This window comes from Glycine soja, chromosome 2 (genome assembly GCF_004193775.1).
Source record: "Glycine soja cultivar W05 chromosome 2, ASM419377v2, whole genome shotgun sequence".
Taxonomy (NCBI): domain Eukaryota; kingdom Viridiplantae; phylum Streptophyta; class Magnoliopsida; order Fabales; family Fabaceae; genus Glycine; species Glycine soja.
In genome coordinates this window covers 4,609,277-4,621,858 of record NC_041003.1, presented here as the reverse complement: position 1 = coordinate 4,621,858, position 12,582 = coordinate 4,609,277, and the positions used below count along the sequence as shown (strand labels likewise).

The window sequence follows — 12,582 nt, the reverse complement described above, 5'->3', positions numbered from 1 at the left end:
TAAATATTTATAATTTAGTTAGTTAGTTTTACAGCTTTTAATTATTAATTTGATTTTAAATATTTTAATTTGATCCTCAAGAAATGTTTTAACTTATTTTCAAAATATTTTAAATAATTCAATTTAATCTTAACTTCTTAAAAAAATGAGCATATTCATTTTTAAAAATTTAATAACTAAATTAAATTTTTAAAATTTTTGGAAATTAAGTTAAATCATTTAAAATAATTTAAGAATCAAATTGATAATTAGACTAATAAAAAAATGTCTATATCATGTGTTTGGTTTAAGAGAAGAGAAAAAGAAAATATATAGGAAAAGAGAAGTGGAAGAAAAACAGTAAAAAGTAAAATGAATATTATATTGTTTGGTAGGAAAGAAAAAGGATCTAAATGAAAAAAAATATTTATGTAAAATTAAATGACAAATATTCAAAATAAAAAACGTCATTATACTTAAATAAAATAAAAAAAATTCCAATCTATGCGGATTGCAATCATGACTCTTTATTTTGTTTGAGTTTCTTATGTACCTAACATACGCTTAGGCAAATCAGGATCTTCATATGACTCTCACATCATTTGATCTTATTTATAAAATTTAATTATCTACTTTCATGTGAATTAAAAAAAATAATTGATTTAATTAATAATAATAAATTTTTCTTGAATTTATATTTTTTCTTTTAAAATTATCATTATTATTAATATTCTTTTCTCTTAATTGGTTATCATTAACTTCTTTATTATTTAAAGGTATTTTAATCTAATGTAAGAAATATTATTAATGTTGTCTTATAGAAAGATCCACAAAACTTTTAATTTAAGTTTTATAAATAGGACTGAAATCTCATGGAGTGCTTTTTTGTGTATGTACAATGATGATAATGAGATTCAACCCAAGTTCATTCCAAACGTTCTCAGATAAAAAAAAAAAAAAGAGTTGTTGCATATATCAAATACAAATAGAAATTTATGTTTATTGCTACAAATATAAAAGACAAAACACTTAAAAATAGGGCTGAGTCGCGGGCTAGAACACTTTTTAAAAGACGTTTCTGAGCTCTATCTCAAGTGTGCAATAATTGACAATCTCATCATCTCTAAGATAAAACAACATCATCCAACATGAGTCAGAACTCTCTCTGGACAAAACACAAATCTCAAAATTGCTCGGAAACTCACAAAATGAAAAACAATTTTTTCAACTTCTTTTTCACGTTTTTTTGGTACGCATTTTGTTGGTCCTCTATTCCACATATATAATCTTATAGCCTTAAAAAGAAGGCAAAACTGCAAGTCTTTGGTGAAGTAGTGTCCATGTGAGTGAGTGAAGAGAATGACTAATGTTCGCTGGGTTTCTTTCATCACAGAAGTGTCCACGTTAAAAAGGAATATCTTAAAAATTATAAAACCCATTAAAAGCAATTTAAGTCTGAACGTTCAAAACTAAATTAAAAGCATAAAATACAATTTAAAATAATTTTAACAAATCATTTTACAAAAAGTTAGACCAAAACCTTTGAGAAAAATGTACTTGCACTTTTATTGCTTTAACTAAATCAAATAAAAAATAATGGAAAAAAAGAAACAAATCACATTAATTTGAAATGAGTATTTTATGAAAGAAATAAGTTATTACCTAACAAATTTAAATTTGAATTTTTTAAAGGATGAGATCAATTTAGAAGTATTTTTTTGTATTTTTTATTTGTTTAAAGAAATGTTTAAATGTATTTTATTTTTTCTTTATTAAATATATGTATTTTAAAATTTGTTTATTTAAAACACACAGAATTCAATAAGTCTAATTTAAAACTGTCAGATAAAATTGAATATTATCTATCTTAAAATATATGAAAGAATAAATAATCGAATCAATACTTAAATTTTTTTAAGATTCAAGGAAGTCATATAAGATAAAAATATCATGTATGATTATGTAATAGAAGTTATGCAATAGGGATGACAACAATAATGTCTGTACGTTCTTTGTTTCTCTGCAAATTGGATCAAATCTGAGGCTTAGTCGTTCAATTCAAATGAGAGACTAACATGATAACTAGAACTTATTCAGTCGCACTGAGCTGTGAAGTGGACTCATTCGTGAACTTCAATTCCCTCTTAATTTCACAGTCTACAAGTTGCTTCATATCCATTGGATAAGTAAAGGCTGGATCAATGGTAGAATTATAATGAAAACACATAGTCACTCCTATTATTGCACGGCTTTTGATGAGGAATACACCCTGATGGACAGCAAGCAGCATCCCAAACCAAAAACCCTGAGACACAAACACTGTGCAATAAATATGATTTGTTCCCTTTTTCATTTTTTTTTTGTTTAATTTAATTACAGCGATAAAAGTGACGTTGACAAACTACTATTGATTGCCTGTGTAAAGATGTTTTACGCTCATGGTGCTGAGACATATATTCTCAAAATCCTTTCCTTCTTGTTTTCTTTCTTCTAAAAGATGCAACGTGTAAGTGTGTACTAATGTCTTCATTGAATTTAATGGAAAAATTCACGACCCTTTATCACCTTATGCATGAATTTTTCTCGGTCCTCCTTGTTAAAATTGGAATTTAATTCCTCAGTACTCATGAATCATGGGTGGGGAGCATCATCAACCATGGATAGTTATGTGCATGGGTTGACAATTGACATCTTTAAATTGTGAGTTTCTTGATTTCAGAAGAACTACTCTCTGCCACATCAAGTTTATGAATTTGGATGTAGATGTTGAATAGAAGTAATCAATTTTGAACCCAACTTAATCTTAAATATTTTTTGTATAATGACAATATACATAAATTAAACTTTTTGTTACGTTTCATTATTGTATTTTGCATGACCAACATGGCTGAACGAAAAATAAAGAGTCCCATATCTACTTGGTAGGCAAAGTAGGCAAAAACAGTGAACTTCTATAAATCTCATCAGACAATGGTTACAGTGGGATTGATTTGTGGCATGACTCACTCCATTAATAAAGTTACAAAAAAAGAAACACAAATGACACCATCATAAATGCCTCGCTTCCCAGTGCCCATATCCGGTTAAAAAGGAAAGGGACTGGTACTCCAAATTCACACACAATGGTCCAAATTTCAGACCCGTGGTTTCACATTCACCTATCTAACTATGAAAAAATTTATACATACAAGTCCAGTTAACCCCACCACCACCACCAACATTTCGTTACATAGTTACTACTTTCACACCATGGCATTCAACCTATTCAACTAGACAACTCTCCCTCTCCCGTGGGTGGAGGATACATGTGGTCTGCACTAAAAAGACAACTACCTTTAACTTTAACTATGCTCCTTTTATTGTTGTTCCCTTTTTCTTGCTGTTTAACTTAAGTCACTGCACACTAAACGTAAAAGGGTGTTTCCTTGCCCTTATCAACCCCTCCAATTTGTAGTGGTTGGAGCACAAACTGCTTCAACTGATAACCGCTTCAACACCTTTGGACACGGGTCTTGCCCGAAGTTGCTGTTTGATACGGTGACTGTGCATCTTGGTTTTCCTATACATCTCTGAAACATGAAACAGAAAAGAGGACCGGTTAATATAAGTATATATTCCTAGGAAGCAATTATTAGAAGTTTATGTAATGCATTGTGACCAAAGGAGGTTGAGTCTAACAAAAAGAGACTATTGTCTCACAATGGGGCGAGGACAGGTTAAGTATATATTCCTAGGAAGCAATTATTAGAAGTTAAATGGAATGCTTTGTGATCAAAGGAGGTCGAGTCTAGTGAAAAGGAACTAGTCTCCGCAATGTGTCAAACCAAGGTTCGAATCCACATAGGAAGAGGTTCCTACATCTACCTTAAAAAACATTCCTTCTGAAAGATGATACATGTGAGAAACAAAAAGAATGAAGTGCATTGTGAATTCAAGAGTATGATAGATCACCTTCTCTAATATGACATAGGATGCTGGGGAATGGCAAGCTCCTTGTTCATAGTTCCCACAAGTACCCAAAGGAGTTCCAAAGCTGGCAAATTTAATGGAAGAGATGGTCTGGCCAGGGCTGCAATGCAAGTGAACCTTCGGTGGACGGAACTCTTCGGACTTACCGTAGCTCTCAATGTGCCAGTTCTTAATATTTGGGTGGTACTCTGACACATCAGCACAGACACTGCTTACTGATCTCTTCACAAGTGAAATTTTTGAAGGATTCCCCCCAAGTTCCTCAAAGATAACCAAAAGATTTTGAGTTGTCTTCAACCAAGATCGAGGAACGTGGTACCTGCAACATTTTTGTGTAAATTGTAATACAATATATCTATGCAGTGTCTCATACTATATTCACCAATAGGATACTGTTGCAGAAGCTACAATGTTAGCAATACTTACCATCTCTGGGTTGGTTGACCACAACCAAGTTGGCACTTTGGAGGTCTAAATGAGCCAGCATAGTTACAGTCATTGCAATTACCAGTAGCAAAAGCAGTCCAGTATCTTCCAATACTCTGTCCATTGATCCATATTTGACCTTTGCCCATACCCTCCATATCCAATGCCAATGGTTCATCTCCTTCGGGAGCATCAAAATAAGTCTGCGCAGTTTACGGATTGACTTCATCAGTTTTGAAGCTAGTGTTATTTTTTTCAGTCTAAGTTAGCACATTTCTCTGTAATTTTACCTTGTGCCATGTCAATGGTTGATTTCTTTGAACAACTATTGCTGACTGCATCCACGCAACACTAGAGATACCATTTGGAGAGGCAAGATCCATGGCTTCTCCTTTCAATCCAACCTGTTTAAAAGCATTTCTTAGTGAAATTTTCTTCTTGGAAAGTGAACCAACTTAAGTATCTAAAGTAAGAGTATGCAACCTGATAAGTCCATTTCTGCCCTGACAAGTCCCATTTTCCCTTGTCAAGTCCATGGAGTGCAACTGGACCAAGGATTCCTGTGCTCCATGACTCAAAGTGTTCTCCCACGTTCTTTGACAACAAAATACAAAAAAGCATTTATTCAATAATATTAGTTATTAGAAGGAAAAGAATTGAGCCATTATTAATATTTTTATTTCTTGTCAAAATTAGCTGACATAGTTAGTTACAAGCCTTTCATAATCATAGAAAGAGGGAAAAAGGGGGAAAAAACTTACAGGAAGTCCAATGGCTACACTGAGCAGAGCGATTCTGTTTATTCCAGCAAGAAGGTTTACCTTGCCAGTATATGTGAATCTCCTATACTCCCTTGTTCCAAAGGCAGAACCTGGTTTGAATCATACATCATGTTTACTTTTAGTAATATAAACTAAAAAGGCTTAATGGAAAACTCAAGAAAATTTACATACCAGAAAGTTGACCATTGATGAATACATGCACAGCATGGCCTGTAGACTGAACAATGAGAGTGGGGAGTTCACCTCCACGTAGAAAGGATTCAGACGAACCTATATCAACGCTGCAGAAGCATAGACAGAAAATGAATTACAGAATAAATATATTCAAAATGGCTTCTAAAACTATTTCACTTAGCAACAGATCAGGCTTACCTAGTTATATACCAAAGATAATCACTTGCATCCTTTGTTACATTTATCTGTTCCAGGAGACCAGGAGCAGTAATTGCTGAGCTTTCATCCACAGAATAAATATCTTCATCAAAACTTTCCCATGAGAACAACTGAGTATTTGTTGGCAACATTTGCATCTGAGATGTTTGCACTCCAACCTAAACACGGGGAACAAAAGTTCATCGGTTTGATTTTCATTTTTTAAATAATGTTGAAGATGAAAAAGTTGTGTCATTAGGGGCATGGGTTGAATAGCTGAATACAATACAAGATGATTTCAAACTATGTCTAAATTTTATTACATACTTTTGCTGTGTTGAAGACAACATTTCTGCAGTCTGGGAGGATGCTGACTGACCAAGGAGGCAAGCTATAGTGCATATTGTTGAACATCACTCTAGCAGAGGATTTTGAGTCATAGTTGGAGAGAAAAGCAGCACAATCTCCAGATTCCGTAGTGTATACATGAGCCTGGAAATGTTGACTGTTAGCTAGGATCAGTAAACAAGCTATGCACATGTGAAAAGAAAAATAACTTCGAACTGAGTCAAAACCTGCTGGAATTCCCCTAATGAAGTAACAATTGGGTCAGTTGAAACCAAAGCTCGCTCACACATCTTGATAGCCCTATGAAGCTCTTTAAGATGACCATATTTTGGTTGCCTAATCAAACCTTCAATGTTTTATTGCAGAAATAGTCAGTTATGAGGAGAAAAACAAAAGCAATGTTCCAGGGTACTGTTCTGACAAACACATACCCAAAAGTGTAAGCATTATAGAAAAACATCTGTTGCTTTCAATGTAGTGAAGAGTGATAAATTTTGAACAAAAAAATTGTCAAAATTCATGCATATAAAGTTTCTAAGAAGAAGAACGGTAGTAGTGAGTGGTGTTACTTAATTTGCATACGACTACTATCAGCCAGAATTCTTGAAGAATTTTGGTTTAGTTGTTATGAGGTCAATAAATAGTACAAAATACAAATGACTTAGAAGGTAAAGAATTTTCAGTACTCACCATATTCATCCAGTGGAGCATCATAGTCATAGCTGGTAGCGATGAAAGGGCCTCCAGCTGTTCGTCCAAAATTAGTTCCTCCATGATACTACAAGTAAATGTAAAGACAAATTAGGCTAGTTACAAGAGTAGGTGCCAACATCATCGATTTTTGAATCAGTTTAAGCCAACTAACCATGTAGTAGTTTACAAAGGACCCTCCTCTTATTATAAATCTAGCAGCTGCAAATGCCAAATCCTGGACAGGTCTTTTGTGAATTGGACCTCCAAATTCTGTAAACCTTCATATTTAACAGAAAGTTATGCCACCCATAATATTTCATTTCCTCATTTCTAAATTTTAGTGTCATAGTAAAAAAAAAGTTTACCAGCCACTCCAAGCCTCTGTCCAAATCATAGGCTTATAGGGTCTATTTGGAGTAAATTTATCACAATAGAAGCCATTGCAGGTGTTTATCTGTTACCCCAAAGATGAAACAAATTAATTTAACAAAAGAATTGAAGTGAACACACAACTGTCTGAGTGCTGCTTTTAATTTTCTATATTTTTTAATAAGTTACATGTCACTGAAGATTAAAATAATCATAATATTCATAGAAAAACCAAAACGAAAACCAAGTTATGCTAATGGACTATCAGAAGATTTCATTTTAGTATTATACAGCTTTCAAGATGAAGAGTGAGAATGCTTACCACTGGATCTGGTGCATCGTCTTCCTTGCACATCACCCAAGGGACCCCAGTTCCCATTTCCACAGCCATTTTTGCAGCCCAATTCACATAGTTTTGACCAGCAGCTCCTTGCAACTTACTCTGTGCCCCATATTCATTCTCAATCTAAAACAACAAACACATGGTGAATCATGAATGCATCATTAAAATTCAAACTAGATCTAGAGTGAAAAGCTCATAAGTCATAGCCACTAGTGGTATGAAGAGAAAGCAACGATATGAAGATTAAAATTAAATGCTATGAAATGAAAGACCTCAAAAGTTTACCTGAGAGAGTATGATGGGGCCACCCTGAGACTCAAATAGCCGCTCACTCTTCATCATTCCCACAATCTTCTCAGTGAACCCTTGCATCGCCCTCTGAAACACGGTTCATGCCTCATCAATAAAATTCAAAGGACCCAATAGTCTGATAATCAAAAAACATTTTTGGAAAGTAAAAAAAAAAAAAAAACCTTGAAAGGTTCATTGTCTGTTCTAAAGCTTATCCCCGGAACATACTTAAGCCAAACAGGAAATCCACTGCACATAACAACAACATTCCAAATAGATAAATATAAGATAAAAAAAAAAACTTTTAACAAAATGTTAAGCAATGAGAAGAGTACATCTAAAAGAAAAATGACAAGCTAAGGCCGTGATTACGGCCGCAACATCAAGGTTTTTAGAGTCTTTGCGACCCCATATCCCCATTGCAATGAAACTACGACCACAACCACAATTTAAAACCTTGAGGACAAGAGAATTGCATTGGCATGTTAGAAAATGAGAAGGTTACCCGAAATTCCATTCTGCACAGACATAAGGTCCAATGCGGAGATGAGCATAGAGCCCTGCTTTCTGTATTGTCTTCACGAATCTCACCAGATCATACCTCCCTTCGAAATTGTACTGAATTGAGTTGCATGCAGAAACAAACACATTCAACAAAAGCTCAAATTAGAAGTCCAAAAAAAGAAATAAAAACACAGCAAAACAGAAAGAAAAGAAGAAGAAGAAGAAGAAGAGAATGAAGATGAAGAAGCATACATTGCCAGGAGAAGGCTCATGAACGTTCCAGAAGACGTAGGTTTCAACCACATCAATCCCTCCTTCTTTGGCCTTCAGAATCAGATCCTCCCACATCTGCACCGACACCGTTTCACAGTTACAAAATCATAAAAACTACATAGGAAACTAAATCAAACCTCGTAAAGTTTAATGTCTTGTTCTTTTGTTTAGCTTACATCAGGGGTGCTTCTGGGGTAATGTATGGAGCCGGAGAAGAGGATTCTCCTCTGTCCATTGATGAGAAGGGCCTTTCTGTCGTAGGTAACAAAAGCACGAGCAACATGAGAACACAAAACCAAAAAGGAAAAGAAGAAGAACAATTTGGAAAACGAGGTTGTTTCCATGTTGGCCTATGTGGTCGGAATCAGCAAATGCAGGGAGAAAAGAGAAAGAAATTGAGAATGTGAAATGTGTGGTGATATTCTAAGAGAGGGGTGATGGTGTAACGGTGACAGTAATAGTAATTGTAAGAGGAACAGGGACCATTCCTGAGAAGTGTTGTTGTTCGGTTCTAGCTCGGAGAAGAAGGCAATTTATTTATAATAACTAGCTAGTGTGAAGTGTCATACTGCGACGACACTATAAAGTACTACACTGGTAAACCTACAAGACAGTAACAGTGGTGAGAGAGAGAGAGAGAGAGAGAGAGTAGCGGTAAAACGAGAAAATGGTGGAAACCATTTGTAGAGTTGTCTGAAATCTGAAGCCTGAACAGAGTAACAATAATACAAAATTCGTCGGTAGGTGATTTGCATTTTTGCAAGCTAGTTCCAGCAAGCAATTTCATTATTATTGTTATTTAAATATAAAAACAATTATAATACTATTGTATATAATTTTGCATTTATTATTAACTGTCTTGATGAATTGATATAAAAATGTTTTAATTTAATTAAAAGTTTCAAATTTTATTAAGAAGATAAAACTCAACTGATTGAAATTGAAAAATGTCTTTCATTCATACAAAATATAAAAAATCAACAAAGTAAATTGTGACACTTAACCAATTGATTCAAGATTTAAATTTTATTCTTAAATATGAAATAAATTATATTAAAAAAATTTACATTATATGTGTTTATCATTTTCAACCAAATTTAATTAATACTTCATGAATATTTTAAACCAATATTATAATATAAAAAAAACTCTCAAATTCAAATTCTTAATATATAATTATTTTAATTATTCTCAAAAGAGCTCTATCCGCTGGATTAACTTTAACCTTCTTCAAATATAATTACTTCCTCTACAAGATATGTAGCATCTTTAATATTATCAAAAAAATTATATATCTTGTTAAAAATTATACATCTTGTTGATATAGAGATAGTATTAATTTATTTATTTAATTAAATCATCTTTAATTATACAATTTTATGGGTGTACGGTCTCTCCATTTCTTTCTTTATGGTGTAATTTGTCTGGATATTAAATCATCTTTCTTTATGCCCGAAAAGATTATTACTAGCATGGAACGTAGATATCCTAACTAGAGAGTGAATAATTTGATTGGCTTATCTCCGTGCTAAACCCACCCTAAAGTATGAATTGGCAACTTTTGTAGTTTTAACTAAAACAAGGCTTTTAGAAGGGCAATAATAAACAATATGACTCGTGAGTGTCATGAGCAACCCTCCTACACAATACAAAATCAACTCTTTAATTCCAAAGTGCAGTAATAGAGAAGTGCATTAAAACATACAAAATCAGCATTAAAAAAATAAGTGTATTTATTATTAAATTTTAGTGATTACACTTTAAATTAAATAACTTCAATATATTTTTATTTACTTTTCTAGAATCAAGTTTATTTAAAAGAAAACTCTTCCGCCGTTATTAGTTTCTTTCATATTTTTGTTAATAATTTGAGATGACAAAAATTACATTATTATGCTATTGTTAGTTGGCACAGGTTGAAGGAAACTTATTCTGGCATAAAAATCGTACTTGTCACTAGTTGTCAGCAACTCGATCACTAGATTTTAGAACGTCTTTGCTGTGCACGCAGACACGTTACTGTTAATTGATTGATTATGATTCAATTAAGTTTTCGGAATCTTGTAGCAGCCAGCACCGGATGAAATCCTGAAATCAAGGCAATCAAATACAGTACTACAAAACAAACAATTCGTTTTCAGGGGGGAATATAGTAATGTGAAATTGTGAATTGATATATATATATATATATAATCTAAAATGAAGTTGGAGTACTTGATTCAAGTGCATAATTAATTAATGCCCAATTCTTAATCAATCAAAATCAACAACAAAGCATCGTAATATAACATTCGCTCGTACAATTACATTTTGTGTTAGAATTTATGAGAATTCTTAAATGCATTACACCAATAAGAAGGTGTTCCTTTAAGTTGGTAGAAAATTCAATTCAAATATAGTACCTTATTGCTCAGCACAATTCATATTGCTCGGAATTTTGCTTTAAAATAAACGAAAGAGAAATGAAGAGAGATGAATTAATGTAAAGATCCCTCCAACACAATCAAGCCCAACTTTTTTAGCTTTAAATAACACCAAACTCTTGCCTCCTTTCATTTTTTGTCCTCATTATTTTGTAACACCTGCCACCAAAATAATAATAACAAAGGGAAAAGGATAAATAAGGGAAATTCCTTATTCCTCTCTCTCTCAAAAAAAAGAAAAAAGGAAATTCCTTCTTCGTTCTTGTAGTTTCGGAGTACGTACTATATAGGATCTATCTTTACTCAAGTACGCAAGTAGTAGTTGTTTGTCTTATTGTTTTTTTATTTGGCTACTTCTATTCATCTGTGTATAAATAAGGTAAGATTCAAGCAAGATACAACACATGGATTTTTTTTCGTCCCCTAATATTAATATAGTCCAAAGCTCATTTATTATGTTAAGCGCTGGATAAAAGAAATTATTTTAGTTTAAATAGTAAAATGACATTAAAAATTAGAATTTAATATTGAATACTACAATAGAACAAATACATTAGATAAGTTTTGTTGTTAGTTAAAAAAAGTTTATAGTTATAGTTATAGTTATAGTATATGATTCTTGATTTCAATCGTCATTATGATTTTATTCTTCTAGGTAGGTTATGGTGAGTACTGACTACTGAGTATCTTGGCTCGAGGTAAAGATAGACGAATCTTCACTTTTACAAAAAACAGTAAAAAGCCAAAAATAAGAAAAAAGTATGGTGCGGTCGTACATGTGTGTGCAAATGGCCCTATAATTTAATTAGTTACATTGTCAAAAGCAAATCATATTTTGCGTTATAACTGTTAATTACAGCTTGAATAATCACTTTTCTTGTGCTTCTCAATTGTGGTCACTAGTTTTTGTTAAAAAAAAAAAACATTGTAGTCGCTACTCACTAGAAAGACCTTTAATTGTCTGTTTGAATATAATGTATAAGTGTAATAGTTTCTCCAATTTTTATTGGTGTAAAATTATTTGAGTGTAATAGTTTCTCCAGAAAGACCTTTGATAATTTTGAGTTTAAATTCTTGATATATAACTGTTAAATATTTTAAAAAATTGTCATTCGGGCTAATTTTACACAACTCGAGTAGAATTAACTCCCATAAAAAATAGTATAATCTTGAAAGAAAAAAAAAAAAAAAGTCACCCAATGTGGTAGCTTACTGTGGTTTCTTGGTTGGTCATAATATCCGTCAAGAAGCCCCCACTTGGGACCATGTTTGCTTGTCTCAAGGAAACCACCCAGTTAGTTCCGCTCCATTAATGGTGTTCAGAATTATATTTAGTACATTATTTTTTATTAGATTTCTTTCACTTTTTTTCTCCTAATTTCAACTTTCTACATTGTTCAACGGCGGGAACAGCGGAAGAAGATTAGAATTTGGATCCCAAATGAAAGTGGGGGCTTTAATTAGGTTTTAGTCTAACACACTCCATCTGATTGTTGGTCACCCACTTCATGTCTTAGCTATCGATGTCTCATTTCCATGCATGTATATGTTGATTAATTATGTCTATTTGAGCACTGTTCTCATAACTTTTAGCATAATTCTCGTGGCTTTTAAATTAATTGGATGAAATGTTTTTCGTAATTAAATCATTTCACCTAGCTATAAATATAATTCTATAATTATAAGACATTCACTTGTCATTTTTTTTGTCTTAATATGTTTTAGGTTCTATAAATGTTGGGAAATTTATTTTTACTTTAGTTCTTTTTCACATTATGAAAATTGACCAACAATTTATTAGTTGTAAGTA

General features: G+C 32.6%; 1 protein-coding gene across 1 annotated transcript; it reads right to left on the bottom strand.

Moving 5' to 3' along the window:
* Positions 1–2,910: 2,910 nt before the first annotated feature.
* Positions 2,911–8,996, bottom strand: LOC114381794 (beta-galactosidase 3-like). Its single transcript, XM_028341015.1, has 19 exons — positions 8,526–8,996; positions 8,329–8,424; positions 8,078–8,190; positions 7,755–7,821; positions 7,567–7,659; positions 7,261–7,404; positions 6,935–7,023; positions 6,742–6,847; positions 6,567–6,654; positions 6,104–6,222; positions 5,856–6,020; positions 5,529–5,707; positions 5,328–5,437; positions 5,136–5,245; positions 4,858–4,968; positions 4,665–4,778; positions 4,375–4,577; positions 3,931–4,267; positions 2,911–3,548 (listed from the first exon to the last, which is right to left on the bottom strand). The coding sequence occupies exons 1-19, from the start codon at positions 8,691–8,693 to the stop codon at positions 3,414–3,416; spliced, it is 2,547 nt and encodes an 848-aa protein (XP_028196816.1). The 5' UTR covers positions 8,694–8,996; the 3' UTR covers positions 2,911–3,413.
* Positions 8,997–12,582: the final 3,586 nt, after the last annotated feature.